The sequence below is a fragment of the Lepidochelys olivacea genome, assembly GCF_965140295.1.
Source record: "Lepidochelys olivacea isolate rLepOli2 genome assembly, chromosome: 11".
Classification (NCBI taxonomy): Eukaryota; Metazoa; Chordata; order Testudines; family Cheloniidae; genus Lepidochelys; species Lepidochelys olivacea.
Genome location: NC_140421.1, coordinates 33,236,549 through 33,255,015, shown reverse-complemented (window position 1 = coordinate 33,255,015; position 18,467 = coordinate 33,236,549). Strand labels below are relative to the sequence as shown.

Genomic DNA, 18,467 nt, shown 5'->3' with positions numbered 1-18,467 from the left:
TAAATTACTTTTATTTCCTCTATTTTTGGAGTTCTAATTTTAAAAGAATTTATCAAACATTGGATTATCCTAGTTTTATAAAGATACGTCCAAGTAGTTTACACCCAAAAGTTGACTTAATTTAAAATTCTCTTCACTTGGTAGGTACTGTCTTTTAAATGTCATACCCCTCTGTTTACTGAGAAGTATATTGGGATTCTGGCAGGCAGTTTATTTCCAACGTATAAGATGTAATATTATATTTGTTTATTTTAAAAAATAGATTTTACAAACCCTAATTTTAATAGATGTGTTTTCATTAATTCCCTTTGGGTTTGTTTGTTTGTTTAATTCAATTAAAACCATTTTCACCACGAGACTTTAAAATGGTGTGCCTCTGAGCTCCTTCCAGATCTCAGAACAAGTGAATACATTCTTGATGCATAATGCTACACCTCCTCCCTTTTTTCCCTACCTACGTTCCTGAACAAGCTATTCCCCTCTAAATCACTATTCCAGTCATGTTCCTAAATTGATATTATTAATTGCATCTTTAAAATAAACATTTTTAAAATCCTGAGCTCATTAAAGTCAGTGGCAAAACTGCCATTTACTTCAGTGAGGCCAGAATTTCACTCTAATATCGACTTTTAACAAGCAACAGTCACAGTGCTTTTCCTGCACAGTTTTGCACACATAGTGATATATTTTCTTTTGCCTTGTTTCCCCACACAATATAGGTCTCGGGCTTGATCCTGTGGCCCTTACCCAAAGTGAGGATATTTGGTAGAGCCCATGGTGTGTCACTCCTTTACATGTTCTTTCTTCCCTGGCTGAGAGGGTGAAAATTCTGTAATACCTGATCTTGAGTCTTATACGTAGCATGTCTGTGCCTGGACACCAAACAATGGTGTAATGCTTTCTTTTAGGGAAGTAGGTTGGACTATACTATCAGAACTTGTCTATAAAAATATAAATGTTTCATTCTCTAAACTTTTAGGGATGGAAGAGACATGGAGACTTCTGTTACAAGATTCATAACAATAAAGTATCCTTTGGAGCTCAGTGCAATCTTACAATAATGAACAGGTACAGCCCTGTATCTTTTATGATTATTATTCATTTATTTATTAATTTGTACTACATTAGATGCTAGAGGCTCCAATCAAGGACTGTGGTGGTAAGCACAGTATAGACAAGTAATAAGAAAACAATTTCTATCCTAAAGAGCTCATAAGCTAGGTTTATGTGGCACAGCAACAGTTGGTGGTGGGAGGACAAGGTAACATTAAAACAAGAATGATACACATGGTAGGCAGTAGTCTCAGCTTACCACCTGCCTAGCCATTATCAGGTGTTAGTGTTTTGTAGGCAATTCAAATTTGCATATTTAGAAATTAAATTATCTTAATGTACAGAATGCATCAACCACCTCTTATAACCATTTGGACTTACCCATCTGCATAGAGAAGAGAATATCCCTTCATTTTCAAATTGATTTGATAGTTACAAATGTCCTTGTAATATCTTTTTGAAATAAATTGTGACTATTACAGGTTTGAGCAAGAATTTATAAACAGTTTGATTGGAAAATACAGTAAAGGCAAAGAAAAATATTTCTGGATAGGCTTGCAAGATATCAACCGTTCAGGAAAGTATACCTGGGGTGATGCAGATGGGAGAAAAAATGAAGCTGTGATGTATGCAAACTGGAATTCCTTACAGCCAGGTAAAATCTTTAACAGTTAAGAAAACTAAAATAAATAATTGTGATAAGTTGCATTTATAGTCTCACAAGAATGGCACGACAGTAATTCAGAAACCGGTGGACTTTCTGAAAACCAGCAAGGAGATTTTAAATGTTGTCTTTGTTTATTAAAATCTTAGCATTTCCTGGAGGATGTGTAGCAATGTCAAGTGGGAAATCTCTTGGAAAATGGGAGGCCAAGGACTGTAAAACCTTTACAGCCTTATCTATCTGTAAGAACTATACTGGGCCTCCCAGGCTGCCAGAAGTACTTCCTAAGCCAACTGACCCTTGTCCTCCTGGGTGGCAAAATGGATCAGGCCTTGCCTGCTATAAGGTAATACATTTTTCCTATTAAGTGCCTTATTTATTATGGAACTCTCTTTCAGCTGTCTGTATTTACGTGTTAATGGCCAGTTTGTGGCTTTAAGCTGTAGTGCGGGGAGTTTCAGAGAGGCCACACTGCACCAGGAGCCCAAGGAAGAATTCTTGCTGACTCGGGCAGAATTCCTCCAAAGGCTCTTAGGCAGTGCACACTGGAGCAGCAACTCTACCATCCTTTGAAAGGTGCAGCATGCACTCCCCTCCATGCCAGGCCAGCACTGCTGTCCAGTGCAAGGAAGTTGTGGCATAGCTCTGCCATTGCCTTGCCTCCTTTCAGGAGGCTAGTGCTGTTGGTGGCACTAACAAGGAATGTCTTTCCTCCAGCCTGACTGTGCATGGCTGTTGTACAGAGGCACAAAGAAGGCACTTGGCACCTTGCAGCTTCTCCCCTCTCACATCACCTTGTGTACTGTCAGAGGCCATAAATGGGGAGATTTGACTTTTAATTCTGGCTACGGGAATATGTAGCTCTCATCCACCAAAGAGTATAGCCAAATGTTGAAGTTGTATTTGCTATTTTAAGATAGCTTTCTGAGTCAATTAGCTGTTGGCTGGAATGGCTTCATTGATCTTGAATTTAGAAGCACACTTCTTTTTCCATTTAAAAATCCTAATGGAATTGCTTAGAATCAAATCCCGTTAAAATGAATGGCTTATTTGATTTATACCTCCTAATTTCTGCATTCAGTGTTTAGGATGCCGTACAAACTTTAGACAGATAGTAAACTAGAGATCACACATTTTGTTGCTCAGGTAGGCTGAGCTTTGGGTATCCAACTTCTTAAGTGTGAATGGAGTCCCTGCTGGGAGGTTGGATAGAGCTGGGAGGAGGGGTTGGTGAGAGTGGGGAGTAGGGGAGGATCCCAGCTGGCCAGAGTGGGGCCGAGTGCCTAAGTGGGAGTAGGCTGGCCATGGTGGTGCGGGTAAGGGATGAAGTTGGGAATATAGGTTGGCTTACATAAAAAAGGAAATGTGCAATGCTCTGGTGAGTGCTGCCTGTGAAATGCGTCGGCAGCAGTAGAGGGTGTCTGAGAGCTTCCTCTGCCTGTAGCACAAAATGGACATTTTGTTGGCCTGATTTTAGTGAAAATCAGGCTTTTCAGATTTTCACCAAAATCCATACAGTTTTGTCTTTTCATATGTAGAACATTCCTTGGCATTTTGGAATTTACCAGATGCAGTTTTCAAAAATTATTGTGGTACATACAGACAAGAGGAGAAATACTGTCGAGCTGAGTGTAGACTAACAAAAATTGAACTAAAAAATCCAGAGAATCCAGCCATTCCTGCAAATAAAACTGGGGAAAAAGAATGATTTAAAAAAAAAGTTTAAAATCAACCTTGCCACCTTCTTCCCCTTGAAAGAAATAATTTGTTCCTACAAATAATGCCCACATTTGAGTAGATTAGCAGAGACTAAACAGGGCTGTCACTGAGTCATGCTGTCACTTTGATGTTTTTGTGAAGTTCTTTCACAGTGAAAGAGTGCTGAGAACCAGGACATGGGAAGAGGCAGAAAGATTCTGTGAAGCACTAGGAGGTCATCTTCCTAGTTTCACTGATATTGCAGAAATGAAGGAACTCCATTCTATACTAAGAGACATGATCAGGTAACAATCTAGAAATGCCATGATGATATGGTGATTTCAGTTACACACTGCTGAGACTGGAGTCTAACCCCGTGTTTAAGTCTGAGAAACGCTGCATCTTTTGTGTATTTGTCATTTGAATAACTGTGATGGATGTTGAAGGTTTTACCTTTGTAAATGAGAATCCTGAAGTTTCTGATTTAGTAGGTGAAATCTGATTTTGTTTTAGGCTATGTTTCAACCCAGATTATTCATCAAGAGAAAATCTTCAACCAGTCAAAGTCCCCTCAAAAATGAAATTGAAAGCTCTAACAATTGGCCAAATTTAGCCTTAAAAGAAACAGGCTTGATTCCAGATTACTTTAGTTTTATGACAGTTGTAAACCTTTTTTCCAAATAAGTCATTCCAATGAAGAACTAATTACTTTTTAGGACTGTCCTGGATCACTTACACCATTCATCCTAGACATATCCCTAAAGTGGATATCACTAGATAGTCAAGAAGGAGACAGTGCAGCTCTTTGAAAAGCTCTTAATGAAGTAGAAAATTGTATTTTTCCTGTCTGTGTTTGTTGTATAATAGCAATACTTAATTGTTCTGTAGCATATTTAATTGCCTCTTCTTTGCATGATAGTTCATCAGTCTCGGCACCCATTTACTTCTTATTGCAAAGCAGTAGAGATTCTGTTAGTTAAATTAACCTTGTAAGATTCTGCTTTGCCACTAGAATGGAATGGGTGACTTTTTTAAAAAATGAGACAGTAATATGTTTTCATTGTCATCATTTTCATTGTGGTATTGGTGACAAGATTTTGGGTGAAATCCTGGTCCCATTGAAGTCAAGGCAAAACACCCATTGACTTCAGTAGGATCAGTATTTCACCCTTTGTGTCTGTTATGTCCCCAGTACATGGGGTAGTACTGTAATAAATATAGATCCAAAACTTCATTGAACTCAAGTCCAGGGGCTTGCCCATTAGAAACATCTCAGACTGCTTAGGCAATTATTAACTACTCTAAGAAGAGCCCATGACCATCAATTTGCTGAACATAATACCGTTTCTCTGGAGAGTATAAAGGGAACACAAGTTGGCCAAAGTTTTCTGGGTGCTACAGGAATAATGAGGCAAAGCAGAGATGTTTGCTTTCCATCTTCTCTTTTCAAAGACTTTAAATCTACATTGTTATAGTAAAATGATTGCTTCTTTCTGCTGAATTTTGGCATAATGACAGTTGCTGTCTGTTCTTGATTGCTGTATTCCAGTTGACTTGAAGAAAAAACTTACTCTAGGAATGGCTGGTTATTAAATATTTTAAAGTGAGCTTTATTTTTGTGCACAAGATGCTCTGCCTAAATAAAAGTTCTGTTTTTAATTAATTTAATCAATGAATAATGTGCTATCTACAATCTGTTTGGCACAGAATCCATTTGGCATAACTGGGATACACTGTATAGACATTAGATGAGTGCATTGAGTTCTCTGATATCAAGAAATTAAATGTTACATAAATTGTGAGTCTTGGATTTTTGTCAAAGAAGCTGTCTCTGAAAAGCCTTATTATGCGTGGGTATGATGTCAGATCTATGTGTAATAAGGTTTTTGATTGACAGTTTAGCCTTGCAGAACCCTTGCCAGCTTGAATTTGTTGTTGCAGCCAGCATCACTTAACTTTACATTTTTATCCACAAACAAAAGCAAGAGCATTTAATAGCTCCCAATGTACAGTCTCTTGTAGTACATTTTAAAAATTGAAAGTCAGTGGCTGAAGATTGGCATAACTGAATATCCAATTTGTTTTGTTTGGAAATCCACAAATTATGAAAAGGACCCAGCCATTGTTTACACTAATACAAGACAACAACAAACCCACATACTCTATACATAGATTGAACAGCCCAGAAAAAGGCACTTGTAACTTCTTTATTAAAGTGACTTACTAATGTCCCTCATATAAAATATACTATGCAACTTTGTTGAATGTAGATGTAGTAAATCTATTCTAATTTTACTTTGTCATGTTGCAAATATAAGTTTTGTTTCTCTATACCCAATTCACTATGAAATATGTTTAAGGAATCATTATATTTTGTTTCCCCACTGAGCTTGCCAGTACCTATCCAATATTAATTACAACTAATGGCCATGTTTATTTTGTTAGGAGTCAGGAGATGAAGATTTACAATTTCTAAAGATTCTGGAAATGTTATAATGCTAGATACTGCATATGTCATATGTAAGGAATCTCAAATGTAGCTCGACAGAGTAAGGGCTGGATGCATTTCCCTCCTCTTCCTCCTCGTATCCTTGTCGCAAACTAGATGTTTTTCCAGAACCGTGCACAAGCAATGGCTCTTTCCATCACTGCAGCGAGGTCCTCCTTTATACAGATCTCCCCAAATAGTTGGCAAATGAGCAGGTGCTTCATGGTCTGCACCTCATCTCACTGCATATATTTGTGTAATTAGATTAGCCCCATTTGAGCACATTAGTCTTTGATCCGCCAGTCTGTATGCTCAGGTGGTTCAGGCATCTCCACATTGACCAGTCTGTATCGGCTCCTCCAGGAAGGTCTTCGTGGGGTTCCAGATCTATTTCAATGCATCTGTCTGCATGTAGTCTTTCATTCCGTAGTCCCAGTCATGCCTTGACAGCTGTCGTATCCAATGGTACAATACTGCTTAAAATGCTCTTTCGTGATTTAAGGTATTTGATTACTCCTGTCTTGGATGTCATTTAGGGTCTTTTACTTGACCACAGTGGAATTTAAATTGGCCCTAATACAGTAAGCACAGTATAAACTGACTGTGTAATCAAACAAAGCAGCAATAACAGAATGCACACAACAATAGCCCAAACATGGAGAGAATGTTGGTGAGAGTGCAGGAGTGAATCACTCATGTCTTGAGATCATTAACTTCCACTAAAGAGATGTTACATGGTTAATATTGCCTCCAGAGCCTGGCACATTAAAATTATTATTCTTTAAATACATTTACACAGTACTATTAGTTTACACTGTGCTTTGCATTTTTTAATTATGTAGAGCTAGTGATTTCAGAGATCGGGGAGATATGTAGCCTCTCTTAAAACAAGATAAGATATTTGGGGAAATGAGAATAGAAAACAAACAGCAAGTTGTTTCAACGACAAAACCCTAGATGATTGTCAGGGTGCAGTACTGCACAGTTTATGGAATGTCTTCCCTGGATTTATTTAGTCACATTCTCTGCCCAAAACTGGTAACACAGTAGACTAATTTTAGCTCACGGAAGAAGCAGCACCTCTGAATCTTCCGTCACTGTTTCCTCCGATGACTCATTGTTAGGTGTTTGTTTTCAAATGTGAGCAAAAGATAGTTTTCTTCTCCATTTGGCAACAGAGAGAGAGAGTAGCTAACTTAGTCCAATTTGCTGTTTTCTTAGATTTTTACCTTGGAGGCAAAGAAGACGCAGAAGTGTTCTGATTATGTCAAGTGTCTGTTAGTTGAAAGTAAAGTACAGCATGCCACCCTTTTCCTGCCTGAATGAAATAAGGACTAAAGTTTCTTTGCTGTACCAGGAATGTGGTAGCTAGTTTGAAGTATGGGTGTAGCAGATCCAGTTGAGCAAATTTCAAAGGAATGAAAGTATTGTGTGTGTGTGTGTGTTTTTTCAGTTTTATTCTTAGCAATGAAGTGGAGTTCTGGAGGTGTTATAGGGAGTGGCAGTTTGGGTTTTGTTACGTCTCGTAATTTAAAAATGCTGTGCCAATTGGAAAGGAACCAATTTACTGCTCCCAGTTTGCCTTCACGTGTACTATGTACACAAATCTGCTTCATCATTTGATTTGAATCTGGAAAGTTCTATTAATATGTACGTGGGTTTGCAAGAAACAACTGAACTAGTTCAAGAGATATTGACTAGATCAACTATAAGGACCCTGTTCCTATGTTCTAAAACAGATTTTTTAAATGGATCTTAAAAAAATTTTCACGTTACATGGTGATGCCAGCCAGTGTCAGCAGGGTGTACATTTTTCAAAACAATTCTTAAGATTAGTGGTAAAACTGGGCAATATTTCTGGCAAATAATGAATTTGCTGAAAAATGCACTTTTGGATGAATAAAAAATGAGGATTCATTATTTTAAAAAAATCAAAACAGCTCATTTTGACATTTTTGTAAACAGACTAGGTTGACATTTCAATTAAGAACTAATTTTGTTTAGACCATGTTGACTTGTTTGACCTAAACAATTTTTTGTCAGTTTTTTTTGTCTCAGTGAGAAAAAACAAAAAAAATCCATTTTGGCCACCAAACCAAAAAATCAGTTATTCACTCAGCTCTAGCAGTTTTTATCAAACTTCCCACATTCCAGGATTTTATATTTGAAAAAATTATTCCTGAATCAGTTCATCAAGGAATACAAGATTACTTCTATGGGCCAATATTGATTGGTTTCAGTTTCAATATTTTATTTTCCATAGCAATCAAAATATCGAGCAAAATAAATGATTTACCAGAGCAATAAAATTGTATTAAACATCCACCTCCCAAGTGTTGTGTGGTACTTTCAGCTATGGTAGGGTGTGAGAGGAAGACCAGCTACCTGTGGTATTCTTCCTCTATAATTCTACTTCTGTACTTTGTGTCAAAGAAGGGCTCCACAGAGCTCAGGGCATGGTCAGGGGAAGATTCAAACATCCACTAACACAGCATGTGCACTTTTCAGGCAACATAAGTTAAAGTACAAAAATCATCATAACTTGCTGCTGGCCTGAGGACATTAACTCCCCTGAGACAGCTTTTCCACACTTTGGGAAGAGCACTATTGGGTGATGGCAGCAAGGTATAGACAAAAGCCATGCTTATGTTGTTTCAGGAGGCCTTGGAAGGAGGAGCAGGGATAGGCTGAGATCTGAGGAATGGGTCTCTGTTGTTCCCATAGATTTCAGAATGTCTTGTAAGAAAGGGTAGCCTTGGCCCCTAGCTGATCAGCATTATCACCAGCCCTGCTTGAGCACGCACCCATGCAGTGGAATGATGGAGGCTAAGGACTAGATTCTGCCTTCCCCTTTGGCACCGTTCCACCCAGGAAGAGAAGAGATACATCCAAATGAGGTGTTCCCAGACTTCTACCCAAATATGAGCCTCTAGACCTCAAAACACACCCAGTTTCCAGGTAGTACCATTAGTCCCCATCTAAACCGAGGAAGTCACCATGTTCTGAAATAACTTTTAAGAACTGATCATAAACTTTTTCAGGTAACAGAGTTGTGGCTCTGGCCCAAAAGGGCCATAGCCATTTTTGTTAGTTTTTCCCTCTCTTTTAATTTCTAGCTTATGTTATAGGTTAAATTAACAGGTGACATCACTCATGCTTTGAATCCTGTGTCTGAGCTGACATATGGCTAAGATTAAGGGACAAAAAATCCCTTTTCAAGCATTTTGAACTTTTATTTCCTGAGTTACAATTTTTTTCCTTTCAGAACAATCTTTGAAAAGTGTAAAATGCCTACCTCTGTTGCAGTATTGTCAGTGATCCATATAGTATTTACATCAAGTAGTAAAAAAGACCATACCACACTTCGTAGCGTTTACCAAGTTCTAATTCTGTGTGAGTACTCCTCATCTGAATGGAAAGCCTTCAGCACGGAAACAGCAGATGATGGAAATTTACAATCCTTAAAACTCAATCAAATTTGAGTCCATGGTAAAGCATAGATTGAATCCATTTTAGGTTCCATCTGTGGTACAACACTATGTGATGATCTAACTGTAACCACCCCAAAACCTAGACTACTCAAGGATTTAAACTAGAACATATTTAGGTGCAATCTACAATACAACTTTTAACCATGTTGTAACTGGAGCAGGGAACTACAGTGTTATAACAAGGTTCCCTGATGCTATCATAGTTGCAGTGCAGATGGAGTCTTAATTCCAGTGTTACTTTGGCATGGGATGCCTTCTAAATTTACTTCATAGTGAAGTGCGAGTGCACTCAACTTAGAGTACTAAAAGGCTTTACTTGAGCCTGAGTGCTATCAAAAATAGTGGATCAATTGCTGAATAAGTCTCATGATCATGTTTGAACTCTCACAAAGAAGCCAAACTATGAATTAATATTATAAGTGCCACATCAGCTGAAAAGTCTTTATTACATAATCAATAAAAGTCTTTATTACAAATTGGGAAATAAAGCGGGGAAACTCTTGACCTGACATCTGTTTAAGAAATAGGTGGTAGCATCAAAGCTGAAAGATTTTGAAAATTGCTCTGTTCCCTCAAGTAATTATTGCAAATCCTTCTGAAATAAGTGTTTTAGGGTCATTAGTCGGTATGTGTGTCTGTGGTGATTCCTTATGCCACTCTCAGCTTTGGGTTGTGTCTCAGAGAGAGAGAGTTAAGCGGTGCTTGATTAACTGTGCAGGGATGGACAATTGTAGAAGAACAAAATCCTGAAAGCAGAATGTCAGAAGCAATTCAGCTGTTAGATAAATGTAAATACCTGTTTCTGAGTGGTTTGCTGGGGACTGACACAGGGCATTCTAAGTTCTTTAGAGTCTATGCTTGTACAAATTTCATTCCGATCACTATAGAAGAGCAGAAAATATTGAACATGGTAAGTTTATATTCCACTGGTATATGAAGAAGGTTAATTGCAAAATGTTTGCCATGAAAGGATTATTTTTTAAGTAAAACATCTATCCTAGTAATCAAAATCCCAGTAAACAAAATGAGTAATACCTCTTTTGGATCTGAAGTCAATAGGAGTCTTCCCACTGACTTCAGAGAATTTTGGATCAGCCCTATCTATGTGGAATTGCTGGCTCTCCTTCTCCAGGGCATTAAGTGCCATTTCCTCTAGGGCAAAGCAGACTTAAACCCAGAAGATCTGGTCACTGGAATAAGAGCCAAGATTTGGCCCTAAATGATGATCTAGAATGTAGAATTTTAAAATCTCTCGTTCTGTACAATACCTGCATCTATAGGCCAGAATCTGTGATGGTTTAACACCCAAAGTGCCCTCACTGACTTCAGTAGGCTACATGGATTGTAAGTCAACACAGGATTTGGTGTATGTCTATAAATTAAATAAAAATATGATCAAGAATTTCCGTAAAAAGAATTGGAGGACAAATAGAAATGGATGGTCTTGGAAATTAGTATCTTTACTATATTCGAATTAGTTATTCCTGTTACAGGTTGTCCCACTTCTTTTCTAGACAGTCACCAGTCTATTTTAAATGGACTCAAATTCTAGCCTAGGTCCCACATGTTTCTGAGCTGAGTCACTGCTTCTAGCTCTGGGTCTCTAGAGCACACTCTCAGACTCATACCTCTTGTCTGAGCCCTTCCTTGGGACATGGGACTCAGCAATCCAGCCATCCCAGACGCTGGAGTCAGTGCCTCAGATCTCCCAACCCCAGCTGTTTACTTCTGCTCCCTGAGAGTTCCACCTCGGCTGTGGGCACTCTGGCTTCTACATTAACCCCTTCAAGGCCAGTAAGGCAAGGAACACAGGCGTAGCAAAATAATTTCTTAGTCGCAATCACTTTCCTCTTAAAAAGCACTCAAGAGATACAGATCTTTGCAAATAAATTTTTAAAAAGTCCTGAGATGCTCCCTTGCCTAGTTTGAGCTCATCTCTTCTGTAAGTCCATGGTCTAGTCAACATTTCAGGCTAGGCAGAGTCCCTCCTGCCTCCTCTCTCTCTCTCTCCAATCCAGTCTTTTCGCATGTGGCGATGGACAGATCCTTTCCCAGAAAAGCACTCCTTAAATACAGTCTCGCTTCCTTTTTGCCATGTGCTGTACTGTGATGCTTTTCCCTTTTTCCCCCTCCAGGGTCTGTGTAAATCATCCATTTTTTCATGGGAATGGACTGGTAGTTTAGAGACAATCAGAGTCGGTGGCCCTAGGTTGTTGTCTTGTTGAAGGATGATCTCTGAGAAGTCATCAAGGTATCAAGTGCTGTTCCCTAGGCAGCGTAACTGACGAGAACACTTCATAACCTTGCTTTGGCAAGGCTGGACATGCGTTCAGCACATAGAACAAAATGGATGTCCTAAACCAAAATGGAGCTTACAATACAAATGGAGTTCACAGTCTGACCCAGATATTTCCCATTCTGTCACAGTGCCCTTAAAGTCCTAATCAATAGTAAAGAGGCCTACGGTATTACTGCAGTTTTGAGTATATGCATTGAAATCCCCTTTTATAGTGACAACCTTTCTCTTGAAATGGAGCTGAGAATTTTAAGTTTTAATTACCTCACTCCTAAAAAACGAAAAACGAAAATAAAAAAGACAGCCCTGCATTTGTAAGTTCATTGAAGTTGGTGGGGAGTAAACATGTGCCTAAGTGCTTTGCTGAATCAGAACTTAAGAGAAGAGAGAAAACACAAATCCCTTTCTCTTAGCTTGTTTCATCTATGCTACTTTTGCTTTAAATATTAGAGCTGGAAATCCTCTATCCCAGGTAACGGGACTCCAAATTAATATTGGTTTCCTTAATTGATACGTACTATCAGAGGCCGGTTAAACTGGGATACAATACTAGTAATTCATACTGGACTTCCTAGACAAAGTGAACGGTTTGCAGAATTAGACGCGATACTCATATTTTTGTACTTGTCTCAAAAGTTTGGTATTTAAAGGAAGGCTTTTAAAATGACTCATTAGTCTTTTTATTTAATGTGCTAGAATGAACATACACTCGCTTTGAGGTTTCTCTTTTATGTATATTTACAGTAATGACCGATGGGTCTGGGTGGGACTCAATAAGAGGAATCCAGATTCTCTAGGAACCTGGCAGTGGAGTGATAATAATCCGGTAAGTTACATTCATCTTTATCCAGAAAATATTATCATATTAAGATTTGTTTGAATTTAGGTTGGGTTGAAAATATAATCAGGTGACTGATATTTTAGATTAATTTTATTCTATGGCACGTGAAGAATATAGAAAAACGCTTATGTAAAACTTTGCACTTAGGAGACTTTGTCAATTAAAAATAATCTCAAAAATAATAATTGGCATTTATACTGTATTTCTGTCAAAATATTTAAATGTAATAAGGATCCAAATGCTGCTGGGCAGAACAAGGTATCTTTATTTCCCAAAATGTACTTCAGTTTCTCAACCTCATATCCTTGGTTTGTCCAGACTTCTCCAGAAAACGTCTGTCTCACTTTCAAGTTGGTTTATGTGTATAAAGTAGGGCTGTCAATCAATTAAAAATTAATTGTGATTGTGTGATTAAAAAAATTAATCGCGATTAAGCACACTGTTAAACAATAATAGAATACCGTTTATTTAAATATTTTTGGATGTTTTCTACATTTTCAAATATGTTGATTTCAATTACAACACAGAATACAAAGTGTACAGTGCTTATTTTATATTTATTTTTATTACAAATATTTGCACTGTAAAAAACAAAAGAAATAGTATTTTTCAATTAACCTAATACAAGTACTGTAGTGCAATCTCTTTATCATGAAAGTTGAATGTACAAATGTAGAATTATATAAAAAAAACTGCATTAAAAATAAAGCAATATCAAACTTTAGAACCTACAAGTCTACTCAGTCCTATTTCTTGTTCAGCCAATTGCTCAGACAAACAAGATTGTTTACATTTGCAGAAGATAATGCTTATTCAAAATTTCACCAGAAAATGAGAACAGGTGTTGTCATAGCAATGTTGTAGCTGGCATCGCAAGATATTTACATGCCAGATGCGCTAAAGATTCATATATTCCTTCATGCTTCAACCACCATTCCAGAGGACATGCGTTCATGCTGGTGATGGGTTCTGCTTGATAACAATCCAAAGCAGTGCAGACCAATGCATGTTCATTTTCATCATCTGAGTCAGATGCCACTAGCAGAAGGTTGATTTTCTTTTTTGGTGGTTCAGGTTCTGTGGTTTTCACATCAGAGTGTTGCTCTTTTAAGACTTCTGAAAGCATGCTCCACATCTCGTCCCTCTCATATTTTAGACAGCACTTCAGATTCTTAAACCTTGGGTTGAGTCCTGTAGCTATCTTTAGAAATCTCACATTGGTACCTTCTTTGCGTTTTTGTCAAATCTGCAGTGAAAGTGTTCTTAAAATGAACAGCAGGCTGAGTCATCATCCGAGACTACTATAACACAAAATGTATGGCAGAATGCAGGTAAACTAGAGCCGGAGACCTACATTTCTCCACCAAGGAGTTCAGTCACAAATTTAATTAACGTATTATTTTTTTTAACTAGCTTCATCAACATGGAAGCATATCCCTGGAATGGTGGCCGAAGCATGAAGGGGCATATGAATGTTTAGCATATCTGGCACATAAATACCTTGCAATGCTTGCTACAAAAGTGCCATGCGAATGCCTGTTCTCACTTTCTGGTGACATTGTAAATAAGAAGTGGGCAGCATTATCTCCCATAAATGTAAACCAACTTTTTTGTCTTAGTGACTGGTTGAACGAGACATAGGACTGAGTGGACTTGTAGGCTCTAAAGTTTTGCATTGTTTTGGTTTTGAGTGCAGTTATGTAACAAAAAAATCTACATTTGTAAGTTGCACTTTCACAATAAAGAGATTGCATGACAGTACTTGTATGAGATGAATTGGAAAATACTATTTCTTATGTTTATCATTTTTACAGTGAAAATATTTGTAATAAAAAATAATAATATAAAGTGAGCAGTGTACACTTTGTATTCTGTGTTGTATTTGAAATCAATATATTTGAAAATGTAGAAAAAATCCAAAAATATTTAATAATTTTCAATTGGTATTCTATTATTTAACAATGCGATTAAAACTGTGATTAATTGTGATTAATTTTTTTAATTGTGATTAATTTTTTTGAGTTAATCGCGTCAATTAACTGCGATTAATCGACAGCCCTAGTATAAAGTTAAGTACTGTATGTACACATATCTTTGCAGAATCAGAGCCATAGATTGAAAGCTGTTTGGGGCAGGTACCGCCTTTTATTCTGTTAGGACAGTGCCCAGCACAAAGGGAACGAATCATGACTGGGGCCCCTAGGCACCACTTCGATACAAATAATAATAAATCACAGTTCTACCATCCCTCCGCTTTCTGTAGGAAACTACTGTTATGTCACATGATTTCCAAAGAGATGTCTATGACATTAGAGACTGTGCTGCTTTAAAGGTATGTTGCAAGATTTTAATAATAATAATAATAATAATTAATAATAAAAATATATTTATGTGACACTTTTATTTACAGTATATTTACTTTATACCTTTAAGTTTTTTGTACATTAAACGTGGTCTGCTGCTGTAAATTTATAACTGTATACATCAGAAAGATGCTACTTTTCTTTTTGTTAATTCAAAAACCTGCTAATTTTCACAAAAAACAGCAGTTTTACCTCCACTGCTGAGTAAATATTTACTAACAACATATAGTGAGGGCTTCCTTCACCAACACTTCTTTACTTTTATTAAAATACTACTGTCATAATATGTAGCATACAGAGCAACTTGGCAAAATACTGTAATTATGGGCCTACCAGTCAATAATGCAGACTGGTGTGGTTCTATTATATTCATAAATGCCTCATTACTATGTAACTCTAACCTTATGGTATGACTGCTAAAACAGTACTTCTCAACCTTTTCCATACAATTACCTGGTTTCCTGTTTTGGGATCATGGTGGGACGTGCCCTCCCATTTAGCCAGAACCCCTTCTCATTTAGTATTCATTGAAGGGGATGGTGGTCACTACCCTCTTGCCCTTATTTGCAACCTCCAGGAGCCATGGCCCTTCGCCCGAGAACCTCTCATCTAAAATATTAGGCTAATACATTTTTGGATGATAAGAGAGACTATCCCTAAACAAGTGTGAAGTGGGCATTGTGGCTTTTGTAACCGTTGTTTTCAGAATTACAAGAATCTGATCCTGTGCTGTCAGACTAAAGGAAACAACATTATCTTTATTGTAGAAACCAGGAGGTGACATGGAGCTTTTTTATCTTGATTATACTAAGAAGAATCATGTTTCTGGGCCAATTCAGATTATTGTCCCTTCGGGGCAGATGTGAGAATCCTTTAAGGGGCAGTGAATATTACTCTATGATAAACACAGATAAAATCTGTGGATTGCAAAAAAAACCCAACATAGTATTGTAGTGAGCTGCAAGAAGAGATTTCTGTGAATGGATAAATTTTAAACTGATTGCTTCATAATTTCTAGTTGTTCAGAGATTATTTTTGAAGCTGTACCTATATTTTATCATTTTTAAAAATTCAGTTAAAATTACAAAGGATCGGCAACAGGGTAGATGACTGTCATCAAGGATATCTAAGGTATCTTATAAACAGTTTTATTGCTCCAGAAGTTTGTATCTAGTATACCAACACAGTTTCCGAACCCCCTACTTTTATGCAGACCACTCGAATACCACGGAGGTATTTTTGGAGACTTCATTTCCATGACGACAGACAATTGGATTTTTACTTAAAACCTTTTCAGTGTGATGCTAGACTTGAATGGGTTTGCCAGATAACAAAAGGTAAGCTGCATTTACATCCGTTTATTCATCTAAACTGTCACCTGTTTTTTGTTTAAAATGTCTTCAATTACTTCTTTCACTTTGTCATCATTAACAGTAAACCCAGGATCTCTGACTTTAAAACAAACATCTCAGAAGGCATTACAATAATCTTGAGACCTGGAGTCCTTAGAATGTGAGAGCGAGACTTGAACTTTGTGTATTTTAAATATATAGGAAGAGAGAGGCTGTCACACTGGGACTGCTGTTTATTATCAACTTGAAAGGGTGCTTGATATAGGAAGTGTAAGGTTGAAGTATGAGTAACAGCTGGGATTATATTCTCTAAAATTGTGTGATCACAATTTTTGGTTGTTGGGTGTCTTTTTTTTCGTACTTGGTGAAAAGAAGGATATGAGCGCAATAAATTTGGCAACCAGTACTTTACCACATCCTCTACCCAACTGGCCATAACAGTACACAAGGCAAGGGGCTGAAATCCCTTGCATGTCTCATAGGCTTCTGTTCATAGAAATGTAAACATACAAAACACTCACAAATAAACTATTACTGGGGGAAGAACCTTGTGTCACTTCTCTATGGTCCAACTTTGCTTCTATCCCTTAAGTTCCCTTGGAGTGAGAAACGTGCCATGGGGAATGTAAATACCTTAGTGTGGTGAGGAGATATAGATCATGGAGTTCCAGCATTTATGTGCTTTATTTAAAATGTATAAGCAGTATTTATAAACAAAAGAAAATCCCATGGATAGCTAATTCCTCCAGACTTGAATTTGGCCTCTAATCTCCTTGTAAAATTTATGACTTGGGTCTCCAGAGTAGCAAAATACACAGAAAAGGGATTCTCTGGTGAGGGTGGAGAAAGGATGGCATGTGGGTTCTGCACAGATCCACTTGTTTTTGTGAGGAGTTAGAAGTTTTAGCATCTAGTAGGCTTGGCTTCTTGTAATTATTTTAGTTGGTCAGAAAAATAGCTTTTGGAGACACAAAACTTTCCTTGACTTGTTGGAAATTTTCAGTGAAAATGCCAAATCTTAGTGCCTATGTGTGGGGAGAATTAGCATTATTATTAGTGTGAGCTTTGGTGCTTACACATTTCTAATAAAGAGAAAAAAATAACTTTAAGTCTGATGCATGCAAAGCTTTCATTGACGTCAGTGAAGTACGTGTATCAGGAATGCAAGATCAGTGATTGTTTCTTTCTCTCCTGAACAGGTAGTACCCCAAAGACACCAGAGTGGTATATACCAGGTAAACAGATTTAGTTTTTGCATACATTGCAGTTACTTTTGTCTAGTGTTTCTCAGTATATATCCTTTCTGATGTTAGTGAAAATCATGCTGACACACAGCCAACACACTCAGCTCTCATTGATTTCAGTGGGAGATGTAAATACAGCTCCTCTCAGCATCAGGCCCAGATTGTCCAGCCCTTTCCTTTTCTGAGTGTAATTATTTTTCAGGATTAATGCCATGTGTATATGTGTGGCTTTCTTCCCCAGATGTAGATGGAATTCATGGACCGCCACTTGTTATTGATGGAGCTGAATTTTGGTTTGTGCCAGATAAAAACCTGAGCTACCAAGAAGCTGCTCTCTACTGTGCAAACAATGATAGTGACTTAGCATCTGTGGACTCTTATACAAAACTAAGGGCACTCCTAACCAAAATAGAAAAGGTAATGAAATACATTGTACCTCAGAAATTGTCTTTGTTGCAAGTGTTTCCAATATAAGAATGTTAATGTTTTTTCTCTTAATTTTTCACTGACATATAACCCATAATAGTTTTTTAAATGCCTGCAAAAGGAAAAGTTTACTTGAAAGAGGAAATAATCAGTTTTGTTTTAATCTTCTTTAAAACTGCATTTAAACATTTAAATGTAAAACAGCCTGTTAAAATAATCTTAATAACAGAACACAAGCTCCAAAACAGCAAGGAGATGTTATGAAAAGATTACCATAAATATTCCATTGTTCATGGTTCAGCCAGAGGTGTAACACTGTATAGTCATTTTGTATATGTGTGTTCCAACACGGGGACATCACATCATTATCTGAATGAGAGGAGTATATGAAAAACCAGCAATAGACAGATGTGATCAGTCTCTGTAGGGCAGAGAGTATAGTTTATGTAATCAGGAAATTAGCTGTTCTGTGGGAATCATTTTTAAAAAAAGACTTCAGGGTGACATACCTCAGTTACTCCCTTTTTTCAGTGTCATTGAGACATCACATC

The 18,467-nt window shown here is 37.4% G+C and overlaps 1 protein-coding gene across 1 annotated transcript in view; it reads left to right on the top strand.

Moving 5' to 3' along the window:
- Positions 1-18,467, top strand: part of LY75 (lymphocyte antigen 75) — an 81,714-nt gene that overhangs the window by 18,318 nt on the left and 44,929 nt on the right. The window contains exons 10-18 of the mRNA XM_084644098.1: positions 980-1,068; positions 1,536-1,708; positions 1,867-2,063; positions 3,578-3,720; positions 12,435-12,516; positions 14,795-14,863; positions 16,108-16,231; positions 17,446-17,481; positions 17,732-17,907. Of these exons, the coding sequence (XP_084500224.1) occupies positions 980-1,068; positions 1,536-1,708; positions 1,867-2,063; positions 3,578-3,720; positions 12,435-12,516; positions 14,795-14,863; positions 16,108-16,231; positions 17,446-17,481; positions 17,732-17,907 (1,089 nt within the window). The remainder of the gene's footprint in view (positions 1-979; positions 1,069-1,535; positions 1,709-1,866; positions 2,064-3,577; positions 3,721-12,434; positions 12,517-14,794; positions 14,864-16,107; positions 16,232-17,445; positions 17,482-17,731; positions 17,908-18,467) is intronic.